We start from the raw sequence: 19,532 nt of genomic DNA, 5'->3' as shown, positions 1-19,532 counted from the left end.
GATATGGCAAGTTTTTCCTTTTGTAAAAATGTTTCTGAAATGTTCTGTTGTCTGTAAGAGGTATGTTAAGTAAATGTAGATTGTCAAGGAGGGGAGGGAGAAGGAACTCGGTGGTTGAGATATAGCCGTGGGAAGAATAACTGCATAAAACTTTTTATAACTTGAATTTTGTATCACATGAATGTATTAGCTATTAAGGAAAAGAAAGGAAGAGAGGGAGGGAGGAGAGAGGAAGGAAGGAACACCACCCCTGCCCCGAGACTCCTGGGGCCACAAAGTTCCATTTATACCGTGAGTGAGGAAACAGGCATTTGCTTGTACTCACTAGCTGCAGACTACAGAGGACGGCCTAGCCCTGATTCCTTCTGGGACACAGAAAATTGCCTTTCAGGGATTGTGATGAACAAAGGGGATTATAATATTCCTATTAAGAGCTTTTTTTTATTCTTTTTATTTATTTATTTTTGCAGTACGCGGGCCTCTCACTATTGTGGCCCCTCCCGCTGCGGAGCACAGGCTCCGGACGCGCAGGCTCAGCGGCCATGGCCCACGGGCCCAGCCGCTCCGCGGCATGTGGGACCCTCGCGGACCGGGGCACGAACCCGTGTCCCCTGCATCGGCAGGCGGACTCTCAACCACTGCGCCACCACGGAAGCCCTATTAAGAGCTTTTATGAAAATATTTTAAAAATTGGGCTACTGTCATTTTTTTGTACAGATGAAGGTATAGTAAGTATAGACAGTAGCTTTGTTAGGACTTTTTAGATCGCTTCTTCCAATTATAGGATATGGGATCTTAGGTATTTTCTTTGAACACTGTACCTTTTTAAAAAAAAATCTGATAAATCTGGACAGCATGGCTGATTAACTAGTCTCTCTTTCCCCAGAACTTCATTCCAGCCTTCTAAACCAGGGGTCAGCATACTATGGCCTGGGGGCAAAGCTAGCCTGTTTTATATGGTCAAGTTTTTTTTTATATGGTCAAGCCTGTTTTATATGGTCAAGTTAAGATTAAATTTACATTTTCACATGGTTGAAAAAAAAACCAAAAGAAAAATATTTTGTGACATAGGTCATTCATTTATGTGTCATCTCTGGCTGCTTTCATGCTACAAGATGTCGGAGTTGAGTAATTGCAACAGAGGCCACACAGCCCTCAAAATCTAAAATATTTACTATTTGGCCTTTTACAGAAAGTTTGCTAACTCCTGGGCTAGAGTATCTCCAAATAATGAGTTTCACAGAGCAACTTTCTGCCGGGGGGGGGGGGGGGGGGGGTAGACTGACTGAATTAATGGCCCTCTCTGTATCCATGTCCGTTTTTTTTTTTTTTTTGGTATCCATGTCTTTTGCCAGGAAACTTTGTAGCACTTTCCCAGACACTGGGCTCAGTCACATGACTTGCTTTGACCTATGGGAGTCTGGAGACACAATACAAGTAGAGGCTTGAAATGGGATTGCACCCTAGGGCTTGTTCTCCTGCTCCCCTGCCACTGTCTATAAACAGACCCAGGCAAGTCTGCTGGAGGATAAGTCATGTGAAGCAGAGTCAGTCCAGCTGAGGCCAGCCTAAGTTAGCCAAGAATCAAGGATCTCAAGATCATCACACCTGCCTGGCTGACCCACAGCTGACCACAGACACATGTGCAAGCCCAGCAAAAATTACCCAAACCCAGACAGATCAGCTGAACACCAAGACTCAAGAGCCATGGAACTGTTTATTGTTACATGCCACTGAAGTTTGGTGCTGGGTCTGTTACACAACGTTATTCTGGCAGTAGAAAACTGATACTATGGGCACACAAACTTTTCTTTTGCCAAAAGAGTCTAGGGAACCTTTTTACTCTTCTGAAGGCAATTTAGGGCTCTGACATGGGGAGAGACTGAATAAAACACAGAAGTCTGGAACTCCAGGGATGGGGCTGGGGCATCAAATTACATCCCGAATCTCATCTTGTCCTCACAGTGGGATTCAGTAAATATCCGTATTTGCTCTGTGGCTCCATCTGCCACTGGACCAAGTAGATGCTAAGGCTAGGACTTGGCATGTCTCTTAACCACGAAGAGATCTAGCGAGGCAGAGACGCCATCATTTATGGTAAAGAACTTACTTCCTATTTATAAAATGTAGAAAAAGTACCTTGGGTATAAAATCTAAATGTCTGAGGTGTGATCAGTCAGGAGCCCAGAAAAGTCACTCTTTGCATCCTTCAGTCATCAGTGTGTAGTGCAAATGGAACAGGGGCTGGGAGTTCCTCCTGTACTGGGCTCAGTGGAAAGCTTCCCCAGGATAAAGCCACAGAGCCCTCTGTGAGGAAGAGGGGTAGAGAACAGGAAAGGAAAGGGGGCAGAACTGCGGCAGGAGGCCGGGAAGGGATGATGTACGGGAGTCTGTATTAGGGAACACTTTCATTTGCTAGAGGGAGGATCTTCCTTCTCAACTGCTGAACACAACTGGCCTGGGCCTGTCCTAGAAATGTCAAGCTGCTTCCTAGTGCACAGGGCTGACCATCCCCTCTGCAGAGCCCCAAATGCGGCTTCTGTCAGGAAGGAAAGGCATCCATCAGTGTGACAAGAAGCGGTCACCTTCGGACTTGCATGAACTCCTTGCGCAGCCATAAGGAGTCCTGATAGAAGCGAGGATCACCCAGTCTCACAGCTGTCTGTTTGTAGAAGTAACAGTATAACACTGCCGCTGTGGATAATAACAGAAAAGAAGCCTCAGGGATGCTCCTGAGCATTTGTTTCAGGGTAAGAACATAACCGGACGAGGCTGAGGGGCCCTGCCTCATGATTTCCCAGTGACTCCCAGGAAGGGCAGAGGGCAGTGGTCTCTCCTGCTCTTGGTGTGGCTGGCCCACTCATCCCACGCTGCTTGTGATGGGCTGGGAAGCCAGGATCAAGGCCCTGGCTGCCAGAGCCACAGGTGGGACCAAAGTGAGGCCTGAGGATGCTCTGGTCCTTACCTAGTCTCTGGAATACAAATAACGTTTGAAGTCCATCTGTCCAGACAAAGCGGTTGGAGTTTTTCCAGCGTAAGTTCTGAAGGAGATATGAGTACACAGAGAAATGTGAATGGCTAGATGAGGCCCTCACATCTCCAACTTGGTTAGCTGCAGAGATGCCACCTGGTTTAATATCAGGCTAATGCACCCCCGTTCTTTCTTTCCATAAGCCCGAGGAGTGCTTTTCAAAGGAACCTCAAGTTCCCTTTTTTTTTTCTTGCTACAGAGGGAAAATTCTTGTAACTCTGAGGGAGGAAGTTTGAACTAAGCCATTTATTCTATTTCATCCCGTAGCCTTTGCCGAGGAGAAATGATACACATCATCTCAGGAGTTCAGCATGGTCACTGTCTTGCCTTGGAAATCTCAGGCTCAGTTCCTGTCAGATAAAGGCTTGGTACACTCAGGGTTTAATCAGATTAACAGCTTCACAGTACAAAGCCAGGACTATTTTGGCTCCAGGAACCAGAGCAGAGACAATCCTCTCCGGGAAGCACCTTGAGATTTCGGCACTGCTCTGCTTCTTCCCTGTGAGCTCTAGTTCTCTCCGTGGAATCACAAGGGCAACCTAACGGGACGTTCGGTCTGAGAAGGCACCTTTAGTAAAGAAATGACTAGAGAACCCTGAGGTTTTAATATGTTCCATAAAATGAGTACATGAGAAGCACATGAAATACCCAAAGGGATGGAAGAATTTGTGAAGCAGAAGAAATCTGAGGGAATTCCCTGGCGGTCCAGTGGTTAGGACTCCGTGCTTCCACTGCAGGGGGCAGGGGTTCAATCCCTGCTCAGGGAACTAAGATCCCACCAAGCCATGCCATGTGGCCAAAACAACAAAAACAAAAAAACAAATCTGAAACCATGAAAACTAGATCTGCTCTGAGGCCTATGTTAGAACCAAAGGGAGGCATCTTGGGGGTCGGTTTTCCTAGTGTAAGTGATGGGGATGCGTCAGAGGGCATGCAGCACTGAAGGGCCAGCGGCACGCCTGTCTATTTCCCACGGGACACTGACGCCTAAGAATATGCTGTACCAACACTCACCTGCCCAAACAGCTAACGATGAAACAGATTCAACTTCCTGTTTTAGCCCTGGCAGGCCTTTTGGGGCAAAAGTGAATTGAATGTTCCAGAAGTGTCCCTGGACTCTTGGATAAGGCTGTTCTTCAACATATAAGGTTAGATAAAAGTGCCTTATGAAATTCTCATGTGTCCAGCTTCAGGCTGGACCACATTCATTTCATCTGTTTCTTATCAAGGACTCTGTGAGATATAAACATCCAGAGATTCTGGGTTCCCACAGAAAAACATTCCTAGCCCTTTAAGGATTCAGAGCCTCACTCTTACCATGACCCAGACATGAAGGGAGATGCTGAGGGTGAAGTACACAGCTGTCAGGATGATGGTCCCTTTGAACTTATGGAAGAGGAGGTTGACGAGGCCAGCCTGGAAGACGAAGGTGTTGAAGAACATGAGGAAAATGATGATGATGTTGAAGAGGACTGCAATATCCTGGATGCTGCAGACACAGAAAACAAAAGGACGGCCAAATGGAGGCCTGGGGAGGACCCAAGAGCCAGCCCTGAGTCCTAAGGGACACCATGGAGTCTGTCCTTCCTTGTTATATATAGTCCGCTGAAACACCCCCAGAGGTAGTTTGGGTTTTGGACCCCAAATGACCCGAAGCTAAAACTACCCGCTGGCCCCATCAGTTGAGTGGCAGTCTATGGACAAGGCTTTCCTGCTGACACTCCCCACTCAACAAAGCTCCCAGGCACCTGTGAGAAGCAGCTAGTTTCCTCCCTGTATCCAGAAAATGCCAGCCCTGTCTGTCACATAACCTGGTCCTGTCAGACGTTTTCCTCTAGCAAGACAGCAATGCACCTTCCCTCATCTATGCACGCCTGGCTGCCTTAGTGCCATTCACGTCTCATGTCTCAGTGCAAATGTCCCCTCTTCAAAAAGACTTTTCTTTCACCCCACTACCTAAAGTAGCCTTTCCCTCCCCACCCCAGGTACTTTATATCCATTGTATAACATTTATTACTATTTGAAATTACCTTTTTTTTTTTTTTTTTTTTTGCGGTATGCAGGCCTCTCACTATTGTGGTCTCTCCCGTTGTGGAGCACAGGCTCCGGACGCGCAGGCTCAGCGGCCACGGCTCACGGGCCCAGCCGCTCTGTGGCATGTGGGATCTTCCCGGACCGGGGCACGAACCCGTGTCCCCTGCATCGGCAGGTGGACTCTCAACCACTGCGCCACCAGGGAAGCCCTACTTGACATTTTGTAACCCTCTTTCATGGCACCGTAAGACAATATTTCTACTCGAAGATAGGGAAAATGACAGTGTCAGCAATCTGGCCCTCATTTTCAATGTGCACTGCTCCCTGTGTCCCAAACCCTTGTTAGAAGAAGTATATCAAAACAGGCCCATGTCTATGGACCATGACATGTCTATGGACCATGGAGTACCCAGGACAAAGTGCAATTTATTCTCCCTGATATTTCTCTATTAATAACTTTAAAATGCTAAATTATGATTGTCGGGGACTTCAGACTGCTTGGGTTGAGCTGTCCCACCCACTGAACTTACATGAAGAGCACCAGCTGTATGACGGGAGCCATTCGGAGTAGCTCCGAGAAGGAATTGACGAAGAGGTCATAGGACAGCAGCAGGAACTGCAGGGAGAGCACCAGGCTATAGTTACTGGTCTGGAGCATCTTCCTTCTGCTATCTTGGGCCCCCAAGGGCACATTCCACAGTTCCCAGAAAGCAGTCCTAGTACTCTCCCAGGCACTGAGGGAGAAGCTATAGTTCCTCAGAATCAGAGCTGTTTCCCTTGCTCTCAGACAAGGGCCTACTGATGCAAAAAAAAAGGAGGGTTAGAAATTCATTAATACATATTTACCGAGGACTTACTATGTACCAGGCACCATTCTAGGTGCTTGGGATACATCAACGAACAAAACCAACAACAACAGAAAACCCCCAACTAGTCACTCCTTCCAGGGACCCTCCCCCTCAAACCTTTTTCCATGACTGGAACCCTCTAGATGTACAGCTCTTTCTAAACACTTTTGAGTCCAAAGGAATCTAGGGATACTACACACAGTGACTGTCTGGTCATGTAACAATACTAATTCTATTACTAACTGCAGCAGCAAAACCTTTGTATATCACTTACAATATTGCTTACAATTCTAAGTGCTAACATTACTTAAATCTCTCAATAACCCTTGAGGTAGAAGACACACTATTACTCTCCCCATTTTACAGAGGGGACAATTGAGGCCCAGGGAGGTAAAATAATTTGTCCAAGTTCCCATTGCTAATAAGTGGCAGAGCTAGCGTTCAGATCTAGGCAGTCTTGGTCCAGAGTCTGTGCTCTTAACTACTGCACAAAGCTGCCTCTTACATAACTGACAGGTTTATATGTAACTACGTGGGAAAAACAAATGCTGGCATAGGAGAAGCGGGAAGTGGTGCAGGCAGAAAAAGCTGAGAGGAAATAGTGCTCTCCTAACGTTTACGATTATGGTAGCAACACAGTGGCACCAGGTAAGGGGAGCTGGGCTTTTATTTTCATTTATTCCAAGACCCAGAAGCTGCTTTGGGGGTGTCCTGTGACCCCCTCCAGCTGGATCAAATCTATGAACAAATTTCAAAATGCTTCGAAGTGTTACAGAACGATTAAATTTATATCGGTAAAATGTTACAGTTTATAAACTCTTCATATTCATTTCCTTATTTAATCCTACACCCATCTTGAGAAGCAGCAGTTCTTACGCTTATTACCCCACTTTACACAGAGGCTCTGAGAAGCTGCGGAACCTCGTCCACCTCACCTGATGGAGAAGTCCCACTTTAGTGGATGTACGAAGGTGCTTTTCTCTGAACCGAGTCTCCTTATTCATCAAATAATATCGATAGCTACCAGCTACATACCGACACTATGATAAATTTGTCAACCAAGACAATTTCCTTTAATCTTCGCAAGTACTCTGCAAGGTGGGCAAGAATTATCCTCATTCTACAGGCAAGGACACAGGGTCAGAGTTCAAGTCGTTCCTCCATGTTGCAGGTGAGCAGAGCCAGGATTCACAACTAGGTGTGAAAACAAAGCCCGTGCTCTTAACTACTACTTCACAGGCCACCACAGAAGGCTGCTGTGAGGATCCGTTATATAGAGCCGCCCACCGCCATCTCTACGGGAAGGATGACCCTCACGTCGGGTTAGGGCAGCGGTGATTCCCAAGGTAATGAAGCGGTCTTCGCAGTTTGTCCACCGCTATCTGCCGCGTTCTCTCTGTCCCCTGAGTAATTTTCCTCACCCTTCCTAATCCACCTTAAAATAGGGCTGCCTTAGCAAAAAACCAAAACCAAAGCAATTAACAAAATTCCGACTTCTGGCCACTTTACCCACTCCTCCTCAGCGTTCTCACCTAGAAGGCCCAACGTCGGTTGTCACGGGGACACCGTCCTGGCTTCCGGAAACCGGTTTTAAATTCCGGAAGTAGATGGGTGACGCAGGCTCCGTCTGCGCCGTGCTACCCGCTTGTCCTCGGCTTTTTCTCCCCGCTCTTTGGCCCGCTCGGTCGCCATGTTTCGGCCCCCGCATTCCTGGGCCCGCCCCTCTCTCAGCGTCGCTGCGCCCTGTTCCAGGGCTCCCAGCTGCGGGCCAAGGCCTCCCGCCCACCCTGCGTGCGGACTTGCCGAGGGCCAGCCCCTGGCCAGAGGCTTCGCATCGGCCCGAACATTTCCGCTTCCACGGAATCGAGGGGGGTGGGGGTGAGGGACAGGACCGATCCGTGACGGCGTTCCTGGTCCCTGGAAGCCCGGGCTTGGGGAAGAAACGCCCGTGGAGGAACTGGAGTTAGTGTCAGCACCTTATCTGCCGGCCACCCCGCGGCTCTGGACTTCATTTCCCAGGCGGCCGCGCGCGCGAGAGCGCGCGCGACCGGAAGTGCTACAAGCCTATAAGGTGACAGAGCGGCCCCGCCAGTCGGCTGTAGAGCGGCTGTGACTGGTGATAGCGGGAGTTCCTGAGAGTCTCTCACTCCATCTCCGTGGAGCCTCGGGAGCTGCGGGTCCGGCGCCGGGTGGCAAGAGGCGGGTCTCGGAGACCCCAGTACCCCTGCGTTCCACTGTGGTTCGGGGGTGAGAAAGAGCCCGGGCTGGGAGTTCAGGGACCTGGGTTCGAGTGCTGGCTCTGCTACTGCCTCGCTTCGCGCTGTGCGACCCCTCGCTCGGCCTCAGTTTTCTCTTTTACGAAATGGACATCGTTCTCTGTGCCCTTACTTACACAGGTGGTGGAAGGAAGCTCTTTGGAAAGCACAGAAGCTCTTCGGAAGTCGCAGTCAGCAGGTGGAGCCCCTCGCCTTAATTTGCACCCAAGGTTAGCTGGGACCAAGGGATCTTGGTCCCGGCGGAGGAGTCAGGGATCGGTCCCCGGGTTCCTGGAACCCTACTCTGGACACCTGAGGCCGACCAGAGGCCGTACGAAGGGCGGGGCTGTAATCCCTCAGGTGCTAAGGAGGGCCTTGCTTATCTACCTCCTGAGTGGAATTTAGGGCCCCTCACTCCTGAGTCTCTGACTACGAAGCTGCGTTTGGAAGTGAGGAGTCCTTGGAGCACAGGGGGAGTGAACCTGGAGCCTTGTACCAGCTCGGCCACTCACCGTGGCCAAGTCACTTTCCTTCTTTGGGCCCGAATTTTTTTTTTTTTTTTTTTTGCGGTACGCGAGCCCCTCACTGTTGCGACCCCTCCCGTTGCGGGACACAAGCTCCGGACGCGCAGGCTCAGCGGCCATGGCTCACGGGCCCAGCCGCTCCGCGGCATGTGGGATCTTCCCGGACCGGGGCACGAGCCCGCGTCCCCTGCATCGGCAGGTGGACTCTCAACTGCTGCGCCACCAGGGGAGCCCTGGGCCCGAATATTTTTGATCCGTAAGATAAGAGTTCAGGACTTGAGCCCTAAATCTGGTTCTCAGGATTCCTAAAGCCCGCACCATTCATCTGAGAAGTGGGAGCAACAAACAGACTTCCTGTTCCTTCATCTATTTGCACTTCTAAATAATTGTGAAAGGGTTTGGAATAGAGCCTTTTCCTAAGGCTACGGCCAAGTAGGATATACCCATTTCCTACACCAGGGCCTGATATGTTTTAGTGCAGCCTGGGAGAATCCTTTTTGCTAAGGGATTGAGAAGTATATTAGGTTGGAGAGTAGACTTCTAAGATCAGGGTCAACAAACATGACCCACAGGCCAAATCTGGCTGGCCTAAATGGTTTTTACATTTTTCAATGATTGAAAAAAAAAAAAGAAAATGATATTTTGTGACATGTGGAAATGATATAAAAACTGAAATTTCTTTGTCCATAAATAAAGTTTTTCTGAACATAGCTCATGTTCATTTGTGAAGGTATTATTTATGATTGCTCTTGCAATACATCAGCAGAGTTGATGACATAGTTGTGACAAACCGTATGGCCTGCAAAATCTAAAATATTTACCATTCTGGCCCTTTACAGGAGTTTGCCGACTTTTGTCTTAGAATGCGTCTCTACAAGTGAGGGCAGAATAGGACTGGTGGGCACATCCTGAAATCTTAGCACATCCTGTTCTCTTGGAATAAATGAGAGGATATTCTTAGCATTTGGATTGCAATTTTCACTGCATTCTTCCTTTTTCTCTCCTTTTGCTCTCTATTTCGAGCAGAGGGAGGGTTCGTCTGTGTACTGTTGGTAAAACATTCCAGCTGTCTGTTAGGGAAGTGTCCCCGTTGTCTTTTCCAAGTCTGTCCCAGAGCAGTAATCCAGGACCTCTTCTAGGGGGGTAGATGTGATCCCTTTTGGATTATATTTTCTTTTTTCCTCTTACAAAGGGAGGGGAAAAAAAAGTAGATATTATTCAGTGGATGGAGCCTGCTGACCGAGAACTCCTTTGTGCTGACACTTCACTGGGGGGATGATTGAACCTCTGGTGACCTGAAACTTCTGCTGCCCTTACAGGAACTAAGGGGATAACTCTTAAGGCTGGGTAGCAAATCTCTGAGCTCAGTAGCTAAGGTAGAAAGCTTCTAGAAATCAGGTGGCATGGTTTTCTCTCTCCAACCTCCTGGAAGCTTATTTTTCCCCCAGACCTCAGATCTTACTTTCTCAGAGATTACTGCCACCTTGGATCTCTTTGTGAGAGCTTAGCATCTGTTTGTGGTTAGGTGGACACCTGGCATGGAGAGAGCTGGCACGACATGGAATTGGGGACACTGAGAGGCCTGGGCAGCCATGGGGGCCATGAGCTTGAGGTTTTTGTTAGTCGTTAGGATGAAATGCTGTAACAATACTAAGAAAATTATAGTACTGTACTCTCACAATGTCCTTACATACATTTTCTCTACTCTCTGACAACCTGTGGTCAAATTAAAAACATGGGCTTTGAAACCGAATAGACAAGGGTTTGAAACTCCCTGCCCACTTACTGGGTCCTATTTAGTCTGTCTGAGCCTTAGTTTCCTCATCTATAAAATGGGGATAACTCCACACGGGGTTGTCAAGATGAGTAGATGGGATCATGTGTGTAAGGTTCTGGTGTGTCTGCTCATAGCTGCCTTTCAGTAAGTTATATCCTATTGCCATGGTTTTCTTTCAGATGAGAAGACTGAGTCCTACAAATGTTAAGTGAGTTGCTTAAGGAGCCTCAGAGCATAAGAATTGGAGTCCAGGCCACCACTCTGTCAGCCTGCCAGTAGGTATAAAGGTGAGGGTCAAGTGTTTTATCTTCTTGGGAGTTCTTGATTTTAGGGGCCTCTTCTCTGTTAGCTGGTTCAGATTGAGGGACCTCAACTGCAGGAAGCCACGGTGTCAGCTTCTTGGCCTGAGTCCGTGGGGCAGTGTGCCTGCCTTGAGAGCTGTGCCCATGCTGAAAGCAGGGGTGTCCTGTGGCTTTGCAGACTGCCTGCCAACTGACGCCCACTTGCCTGTTTTTTTTTTTTTTTTTTGCTGTACGCGGGCCTCTCACGCTGTGGCCTCTCCCGTTGCAGAGCACAGGCTCCAGACGCGCAGGCTCAGCGGCCATGGCTCACGGGCCCAGCCGCTCCGCGGCATGTGGGATCTTCCCGGACCGGGGCACAAACCCGCGTCCCCTGCATCGGCAGGCGGACTCTCAACCACTGCGCCACCAGGGAAGCCCTGCCTGGCTTTTAAGAGCAGCTGCTGGGCTTCCCTGGTGGTGCAGTGGTTGAGAATCTGCCTGCCAGTGCGGGGGACACGGGTTCGAGCCCTGGTCTGGGAAGATCCCACATGCTGTGGAGCAACTGGGCCCGTGAGCCACAACTACTGAGCCTGCGCGTCTGGAGAGGCCGCGATAGTGAGAGGCCCGCGCACCGTGATGAAGAGTGGCCCCCCGCTTGCCGTATCTGGAGAAAGCCCTCGCACAGAAACGAAGACCCAAAACAGCCAAAAATAAATAAATAAATAAATTTTAAGAGCAGCTGCTTAGGGGGCTAGGCATTCACCATGCCTGAAACCCGGGCTGGTTTCTGAGTTTATCAGGTACATGTGGGAACCTCAAGATAAACTCTTGCTTTCTAGATCATGAGTTCTTGCTTCCTCTTTTCTCCTCTGGACTTTCCCCAGAGAAGAGAAAGCAGAAGTTTCAGGTCTGGAGACAGCTGGGGGCTTTTGCTCAATTAAAGGTGTGGCGAATGGGGACTCTGAAGACTCCACCTTACCTCCCAATGGGAGGATTAGCCCATAGAGGTCACAGTCTGGGGAAGAACTTTGCTGCAGAAGTGGGATCCTATAGCACTTTCTCCCAAGTGGCCTAATAGTACTGTGAAGATTGTGATTTTTGCCTCCTTACGTTAGAACTGAAGCCCTGGGCATTTGTGTGATCTAGCCTGGATTTTGATTTCTGTCCTTTCTTTTCATGGGGAGTGGGGTTATAATTCTTTACCTTCTGGTCCTGTGAGGGGAGACGCATCCTAGGGCTCTGGATCTAGAGCCTTGGCATCGAGCCGCAGCAGAGGAGGCCTCTCTCCAGGGCCAGCCCTAGGCCCAAGCTGGCTGCACTGTATGCTGCCAGGTGCTGGGGCGGGGCCTCACTCATTGTTCATAACCAGAGATTGGGTTCACCCAGCCATCAAGGCTTCATGGGACAGTGCCCAGGCTGATAGCAGGGGAACCACCCTTCCGGCCAAGAGCAAGGTCAGTGTTACCTCCTTTAGCCTGCGTGTGGGGTGCGCCTGAGCCAACAGGGACGTGTGATTTCCGCTTTCTCTAGGAGTGCTTGATCAGAATGGCTATGGGATGGTTTTATCTGTCCGTCTTGGCGCTGTGCTCCCTGGGCTTGATGTGCATCCTCTCCACCATCTATTGGATATCGTACTGGCAAGGTGGCTTCGCCTGGGATGGTACCATCCTCATGTTCAACTGGCACCCGGTGCTCATGGTTACAGGCATGGTGGTGTTCTACAGTGCTGGTGAGTACAGGTCAGCAGAGGAGACATGGTGTGGCCCGGGCTCGTACAGGGCAACGCTGTCCCTCTCCATCCTGGCCTTTGTTACTGTCGGGTTCAGGGCTATGGGGGTGGGGTGGGGTGGGTTGTTTTTGGGCCCAGGTGTCATGTGGAGGAAGAAGTCGTGCGAACGGGAGCATCTGAGAAGGGTAGCTGCATGGATACTCTTGGACGGGGGTTGGCGAACTTTTTCTGTTAAAGGCCAGACAGTAAATATTTTAGGCTTTGCAAGCCCTATGATCTATGTTGCGACTACTCAGCTCTGCTACTGTGTTGTGAGAGCAGCCAGAGACAACACGGAAACGTGTAGCTGTGTTCTGATAAAACTTTATTTATAGTGGTGGGGGTGGGGAGAGAAATAGGTGAGGGAGAGCAAGAGGTATGGACTTCCAGTTGCAAAACAAATGAGGCACAGGTACAGTGTAGGGAATGTGGCCAGTAATTATGTAATATCTTTGTATGGTGATGATCATAGCTAGACCTATCATGGTGATCATTTTGAAATGTACAGAAATACTGAATGACTGTGTTTTGTAACAGGAAGTAACATAGTGCTGTAGGTCAATTATACTCCAAAAACAAACAAACTCATAGTAAAAGACAGCAGATTTATGGTTACCAGGGGTGGGGGGAAGGGGAATTGGATGAAGGCAGTCAAAAGGTACCAACCTCCAGTTTTAAGATAAATAAGTACTAGGGATGTAATGTACAACATGATAAATACAGTTAACCCTGCTGTATGTTATATATGAAAGCTGTTAGGAGAGTAAATCCAAAGAGTTGTCATCACAAGAAAAAAGTTTTTGTCTATTTTTAAAATTTTGTATCTATATAAGAAGATGGATGTTCACTAAACTTATTGTGGTAATCATTCCATGATGTATGTAAGGCAGACCATTATGCTCTACACAAACTTATGCAGTGCTGTATGTCAGTTATATCTCAATAAAACTGGGAAAAAATAAGTACAAATTTTAAAATTAATGTTATTTAAAGTATTATTTAATATCAAATATAATTTGATAATAGCATCCATAAGCATTAATTACCTAGGCATAAATCTGACAAAAGCCATATAATGTTTCTACAGAGAAAAATATAAAACTGTATTGAAATTAAAGAAGCCCTAAATAAATGGAGGGATATACTACTGTGTAAGTGGATTGGAAGACTAAACATTGTAAAGATGTAAATTCTCCTGAAATCGTTTTGTAGGTTAATTTCAACCCCAAGGTCTCAGTGCTTATTTTTGTGAAAATTGACAATCAGACTGAATTATCTTGAAATGCAAAGGGCCAAGATTAGTCAAGGTGGTTTTGAAAAAGAGCAAAGTTGGAGGGCTTACTCTCCCATCTATTCAGGTTTATTATAAAGCTACTGTAATTAAGACAGCGTGGGACCTACTGTATAGCACAGGGAACTCTGTTCAATACTCTGTAATGGCCTATATGGGAAAAGAATCTAAAAAAGAGTGGATATATATAAATGTATAACTGACTCACTTCGCTGTACACCTGGAACTAATACAACATTGTAAATCAACTGTATTCCAATTTAAAAAAAAGTGTGGTAGTGATAAGTGAATAGACAAGTGAGGAAAGGTGGCTCTGCAGAGCTGTGGGACAAGATGTTCTTTTCAATAAATGACGTTTAGCCATATGGAGTAAAAACACTTTATTCACGAAAATGGGCAGCGGGCTGCACCTGGCCTGTGAGCGGCAGCCTGACAGCCCTTGCTCTAGGGAGCGGGGGCTGGAGCCTCCGTGACACAGTTGGGGCCGTACCTGAGGGGTCTCCTTACTCCTGCCAGACCCATCCTTGCCCCGTGCATTCAGAGGCAGGCCTTGGGGCCCAGGTGAGTCTCATTTTCACCACTTGTAAAATGGGAATAATGACGGTGATAATAGCAGCTTACCCCGTGTACTTTGGATACATCCTCCCACTTTTGTTCTTACAGGAAGCTTGTGAGGCGGGCTCTATTGTTGCCTCCATTTTACAGATGAGGAAACTGAGATTTAGGAAGATGCCAAATAGCTGAGAGGAAGAACCTGGATTTGGACCTCGGTTATCTAACCTTAAAGCCTGTGTCCTTGGCAACTCACTTCAGTTGTGAGAATTCATTCAGTTAGGTGAAATAATGGATGTGACATTGCTTTTCAACCTGTAAAACTGCATACAAGTGGCATTTATTATTGTTATGACAGAATGGCAAGTCCATGAAACCTGTTCTACCCACCCCCCCCTTTCTTAAGTTGAAGTATAGTTGATTTACAGAGTTGTGTTTTCTGGTGTACAGCAAAGTGATTCAGAGATATATATATATATGTGTGTGTGTATATATATGTATATACACATATATATGTATATATTTTCAGATTTCTTTCCAGTATAGCTTATTACAAGATACTGAATATGGCTCCCTGTGCTCTGCAGTAGGGACCCACTGTTTATTTTATGTAGAGTAGTTCGTATCTGCTGATCCCAGACTCCTAGCTTGTCCCTCCTCCGGCTCCTCCCTTTTGTCATGGTCCTTGTCTCCCCGCTTCATGGTTGATGGCTATACCAGAAATGATGCAAGGATGGAAGATGCTGAGGAGTTGATACTGATGTCCTAGCATTTCCTTCTTTTGTTGGGAGGCTATCTGGGATCACGTCAGGGTAATTCCCCTAATGCACGGGTGAGCACAGGGGAAGAGGCCGAGCCCAGGGACTGCTCTCTCTCCTACAGCATCACTGGTCTACCGCCTGCCCCAGTCATGGGTAGGGCCCAAGCTGCCCTGGAAATTCGGCCACGCAGCCATGCACCTGCTGGCCTTCATCCTGACTGTCCTGGGGCTGCATGCCGTCTTTGACTTTCACAGCCGTAGAAAGATCCCCAATCTCTACTCCCTGCACAGCTGGCTGGGCATCACCACCGTCTTCCTCTTCGCCTGTCAGGTGGGTACTCTCTGTTCTCCTTTGGATTCCCACAGCTGCCAGCTCTCGTTGGGGCTTCACTTGCATCAGCAGCAAATATCCCTTCTGCTTACTGCCTGGAGACGGCCTTGCAGGGCACATCCTGTAGAATCGGCAGTTTGAAGGGCTGTGGGAGATTGGTGGTTCCCGAATTCACCCTGTTCCAGCTCTTACCCCTCACACGGCCCACCTGTGGTGCTGGAGCGCGCTAAGCTAACTCTGTCACAGCACACACCACACTGACTCTAAATCATCTTTTCTGCCCTCTTCTCTCCCCCCTTTCTGTGAACCAGAAGCAATTCTAGAAGTAGTATCCGTATTCTGATGTCAGCCCTGTACAAATGAGTTTTGTGAGCCAGGACAGGAAGGAAGCAGAGACAAACAAGGATGGCTGGGTTTGCAGGAGACTGGGGATAGCTAAGCATTTCATGTAGGTAACATTCCTACATTCCTTTGTGTAAGACAAACAGACCCCAGTGAGGAGGCTAGGTGTGGTGCTGGGGCAATGCCTGGTGGGAGGTTTGAGCTGGGAGATAAGGGCAAGCGTTCACTGATGGGTAGGAGGCACTGGTGGGTGGGATGACCTGGCGTGCCTTTGGTCACACACAGTACAATCAAGTACTTCCTGTGTCCACAGTGGTTCTTGGGCTTTGCGGTCTTCCTGCTGCCCTGGGCGTCCGTGCGGCTGCGCAGCCTCCTTAAACCCATCCATGTCTTCTTTGGAGCTTCCATCCTCTCTCTGGCCATTGCATCTGTCATTTCCGGCATTAATGAGAAGCTTTTCTCCAGTCTGTGAGTGGGACGGCGCCCCCAACTCTAAGGTGGAGGGGGAGGAACAGGGTCTTCAGAAGATGCACTCGATGATCATAGGACCCATCCAAGGGAGGGAAGCTTTTGGGATGGGGCTTGTTCCTGATCTGGAAGGTTAATGGAATCGGTCTTTCTTTAGGCTGAGATTGGTAAACTGGTCAGCAAATACCCAGCATCAAAGTGATTTAGAACCTACTCTGTGGCAGAAACTATTCTAAACATCTTAAATTTAATCCTCTAACTGCCCTACAACATTTGTTGTCATTGCCACTTATACATTAGGGAACAGAGGCACAGAGAGGTTAGTAATGCACCTAAGGGCGCACAGCCAGTAAGTGGCAGAGCTTTGTGTTAGGACTAGAGGCTGCATGCCTAACCACTCCCATTCTCCGTTCTTTGAAGCAGTGGGGGTGCAGTGAAAAGCAAACAAGATTTGAGGTCAGACCTGGGTATAGACCTTGGCTGTGCCATTTCCTAGTTATGTAACTGGACAAGTGCATTTCACGTCTGGGAGCTTTAGCTTCCTCACAGGGAAAAAGCATTCTGCAGACACTTGTCATGGCAGCGACTTGGAAAGTATGTTAATATTCCAGGTCACAGCAGGTCCTGGGAAGCTTTTCTTATCCTCTGTTAGTGGCACTGAGTCTCGCATTGGGCAAAAGCAGGTAGAAAAGTTTCTTGAGCGCCCACATTGTTTCGTCATCCTCAGGAGAAACGGCACCAACTCATACTCCAGGCTGCCCAGTGAGGCTGTCTTTGCCAACTGCTCTGGGATGCTGGTGGTGGTCTTCGGGCTGCTGGTGCTCTATATCCTGCTGGCTTCGTCTTGGAAACGCCCAGAGCTGGGGATGCAGGCTGAAAGACAGGTATGGGGTTTTGGTCTCCCATTCCAGGTTGGGGTAAGGCCGGGTCTAGGGAAGGGTCACCCAGTAAAGACTTGGGCTTTGCCAGGAAGACCAACCCAGTAACGTGGTGGGAAACCAAGGTGCTTGAAGGTGGGGTTAGGCTGGCTGACGGGGCGCACCAGTGGCAGCCCAGCACCTCCTGGCCATTGCAGCAAGCGCAGCTGCTCGGGCTCAGGCTCCTGGGGGCCTGTCTGCTGGGAGAGGGTGGGGGTTACTCCCCTCCCCAGATTGCTGTGGTTTCACGAGGGGAAGTGTAGCCTTGTCTTCTCCGAGGACGGGCTTGCGCATGATGAGGGTGTACGGTAATTTCTACTTCTTCGGCTTTAGGGCTCGTCTAGTGGGATGGGAGCGTATCTATACTTCTTTGGCTTTAGGGCTCGTCTAGTGGGATGGGAGCGTATCTATACTTCCTCGGCTTTAGGGCTCGTCTAGTGGGATGGGAGCGTATCTAGCGGCTGCTTGGTGACGGCTTGAGTGCTTGCAGCACGTTTTGCCTGTTCTTGGCCACGCAGGCACCTGAGGGACATGGTGAGATGGGGTGTGTATTGGCTGAGGGGCTTTGGAGCTTCTCTGAAAGGTGTGGTGGCGTGGGCTGGGACTCGCCCTGCAGGTTGGGGTCTGAGCATCTCAGGCCTGGCGTGACTCCTGCAGGTCAGGGGCCATTTTGACGTTATGCCATTAACCTGTGTACATCTGCCTGTCTTTCCAGGCCCTGTTGCACGGCGGGGAGTGAGGCAGGAAGGCGCTGCCAGGAGTGGTTGGTGGTGCGGTCTGGACTCCTTCAGAAGCTCTGCTCTCCGCGGGGCTCTCGTCCAGTCTCCCCTCGTCTCCGTGGTGGACCTGCTCTCTCCACAGCTTGCTGCCCACATGCTTTCCTTGGTGGCTTTGGCTTCTCCACCTCTTCCTGGCATTGACTTCTCAGGTCGTTCGTTTACCCCAGGCCCTCCTCGCCCTGGCAGCTCACGCCGCTCCTGCTCGCGTGAAGTCAGGCTCATTTCCCCTCACACCCCTAGGGATGTGGCAGAGAACCCCGAGAGCTCAGATGACCTGGGAATCAAGTGCCGTCCGTACCGTGAAAAGTGAGGGAGCCGATGCTTCCTCAGCTTTCCCTTGAAGCTTAGGCCGCTGCGCCGGGCCAGGCTTCATCTGCTCTGTTACCTCCATCCAGCCCATCTGGACACGAGGCTGGGCGGGAACACAGTGACGCGATGGAAGGACAGGGGAGAATGGCAGAGCTGCTTCTGCAGAGGAGAAGCTGAGGAGCTGGCTGCCCATTGCTGTTGTTTCCCGTCGCTGCATTCTGTTTCTGCGTGCGTTGTATGTGCCCTTCTAGCTGCTGCTGCAACTGGGGCCTGGATCCCAGCCCTTCCCTATGACTGATGTGCTGTCGGACAGCCTTATGAGCCCTGGTAACCTGCTCTCCCAAGAACAGCCTGTCCCACGGAGGAGTAGCAGGGGTGCCTCGAGCCTCCTTTCCTTTCCCTCATCGGGTCCAGGCTTGCCTGCCTGTCCCCGGGCAGGTTCAACCTTGCTCTCTCTCGGCAGGGCACTTGCTCAGCTATTTTCACTCTCCAGCTTGCCATGAAACGTGCCAGAGTCATGGTGCATTGTACCCAGCAGAGCCCTGGGAGCTAGGCCACCTCCAGAGGCGTTCCTCACTGAGCGTCCAAGTGCCTCACTTGCCCCCACGATAGCTACGTGCGTGGCACACCCAGTCTTGGGTGTGATGCCAGAATGTGCCGCCGCTCTTCCAACGAGACTGTGGTGGCGTCTTGCTCCTCTCCTAAGTGTTGGCACTGCCCTCTCCAAACAGGCCCTGCCAGGTCCCAGGCTCCATACTGCTGTGCTTAGGTGACAAGCAGCATGACGACACCTGGGGTCCCGAGTGGGCCTTACCCCCTGGCAGGGGCCATGAGGCTGACTGTCCACCCCACCCCACGTGGCCAGATGCTGGCAGGAGGACCGTGACAGAACTTCTCAAGTGGCTGAAGCCCTCAGAAGCCACTGGGATGACTGCCGGGCACCTTGGTCATAGGACCAGCTCCCCCTCTTTGCACATGGGTAGGCATTTCACTTATGAAGCTTGATTTTCATTAAATGTGTTTTCAAGAATCAAAGCCTTCTCTGCTGAAATGACACTGTGGTTAACTGAGCTCTGGGCAACTTGCAAAAGCCTCAGGCTAGTTCTGACCCTCAGACCCGGAAATGGGCAGACCTGAAGACACCAGAGAACCGCATGACTGTCTTCTTAGAATCACATGTGACTCCTGGTTTGTGAGCGTGTCTTTACTAGTGAATGGCCCTTGAGCACTTGATTATCTTACAAGGAAGGAGATGTTTCCTATTT

The 19,532-nt window shown here is 49.5% G+C and overlaps 2 protein-coding genes across 10 annotated transcripts; one reads left to right on the top strand and one right to left on the bottom strand.

Moving 5' to 3' along the window:
- Positions 1-1,677: 1,677 nt before the first annotated feature.
- On the bottom strand, positions 1,678-7,487 carry TMEM138 (transmembrane protein 138). Of its 4 annotated transcripts, none has more exons than XM_082844268.1 (5): positions 7,423-7,487; positions 5,596-5,860; positions 4,349-4,520; positions 2,966-3,041; positions 1,678-2,694 (listed from the first exon to the last, which is right to left on the bottom strand). In XM_082844268.1, the coding sequence occupies exons 2-5, from the start codon at positions 5,721-5,723 to the stop codon at positions 2,582-2,584; spliced, it is 489 nt and encodes a 162-aa protein (XP_082700394.1). In that variant the 5' UTR covers positions 5,724-5,860; positions 7,423-7,487; the 3' UTR covers positions 1,678-2,581. The 4 variants fall into 4 exon arrangements, with proteins under 4 accessions (XP_082700394.1, XP_082700395.1, XP_082700397.1 ...); XM_082844269.1 differs by having other exon boundaries at positions 5,596-5,863; positions 7,446-7,464; XM_082844271.1 differs by having other exon boundaries at positions 7,446-7,461.
- Positions 7,182-19,227, top strand: CYB561A3 (cytochrome b561 family member A3; the record flags this gene model as incomplete). 6 transcript variants are annotated; one of them, XM_082844267.1, is made up of 8 exons in its annotated part: positions 8,056-8,160; positions 8,310-8,367; positions 10,649-10,756; positions 12,281-12,479; positions 15,244-15,452; positions 16,108-16,262; positions 16,990-17,146; positions 17,895-19,227. In XM_082844267.1, exons 4-8 carry the CDS (start codon positions 12,296-12,298, stop codon positions 17,916-17,918), a joined length of 729 nt encoding a protein of 242 aa, XP_082700393.1. In that variant the 5' UTR covers positions 8,056-8,160; positions 8,310-8,367; positions 10,649-10,756; positions 12,281-12,295. The 6 variants fall into 6 exon arrangements, with proteins under 6 accessions (XP_082700390.1, XP_082700391.1, XP_082700393.1 ...); XM_082844264.1 differs by lacking the exons at positions 8,056-8,160; positions 17,895-19,227 and adding an exon at positions 7,182-7,259 and having other exon boundaries at positions 8,310-8,398; positions 16,990-17,248; XM_082844265.1 differs by lacking the exons at positions 8,056-8,160; positions 17,895-19,227 and adding an exon at positions 7,902-7,984 and having other exon boundaries at positions 16,990-17,248.
- Positions 19,228-19,532: the final 305 nt, after the last annotated feature.

This window comes from Leucopleurus acutus (assembly GCF_964270905.1).
Source record: "Leucopleurus acutus genome assembly, chromosome: 8".
In the NCBI taxonomy this organism is placed as follows: Eukaryota; Metazoa; Chordata; class Mammalia; order Artiodactyla; family Delphinidae; genus Leucopleurus; species Leucopleurus acutus.
This window is presented reverse-complemented; position numbering and strand designations above follow the sequence as displayed.

Bases quoted from the DNA above. Each gene is read 5' to 3' on its own strand.
- TMEM138 (XM_082844268.1), bottom strand. From the start codon at position 5,723: ATGCTCCAGACCAGTAACTATAGCCTGGTGCTCTCCCTGCAGTTCCTG. The intron at 4,521-5,595 runs GTAAGTTCAGTG...CTGTGTCTGCAG, and splicing joins ATACAGCTGGTGCTCTTCAT to CATCCAGGATATTGCAGTCC. The intron at 3,042-4,348 runs GTAAGAGTGAGG...TATCTCCTTCAG, and splicing joins CCCTTCATGTCTGGGTCATG to AACTTACGCTGGAAAAACTC.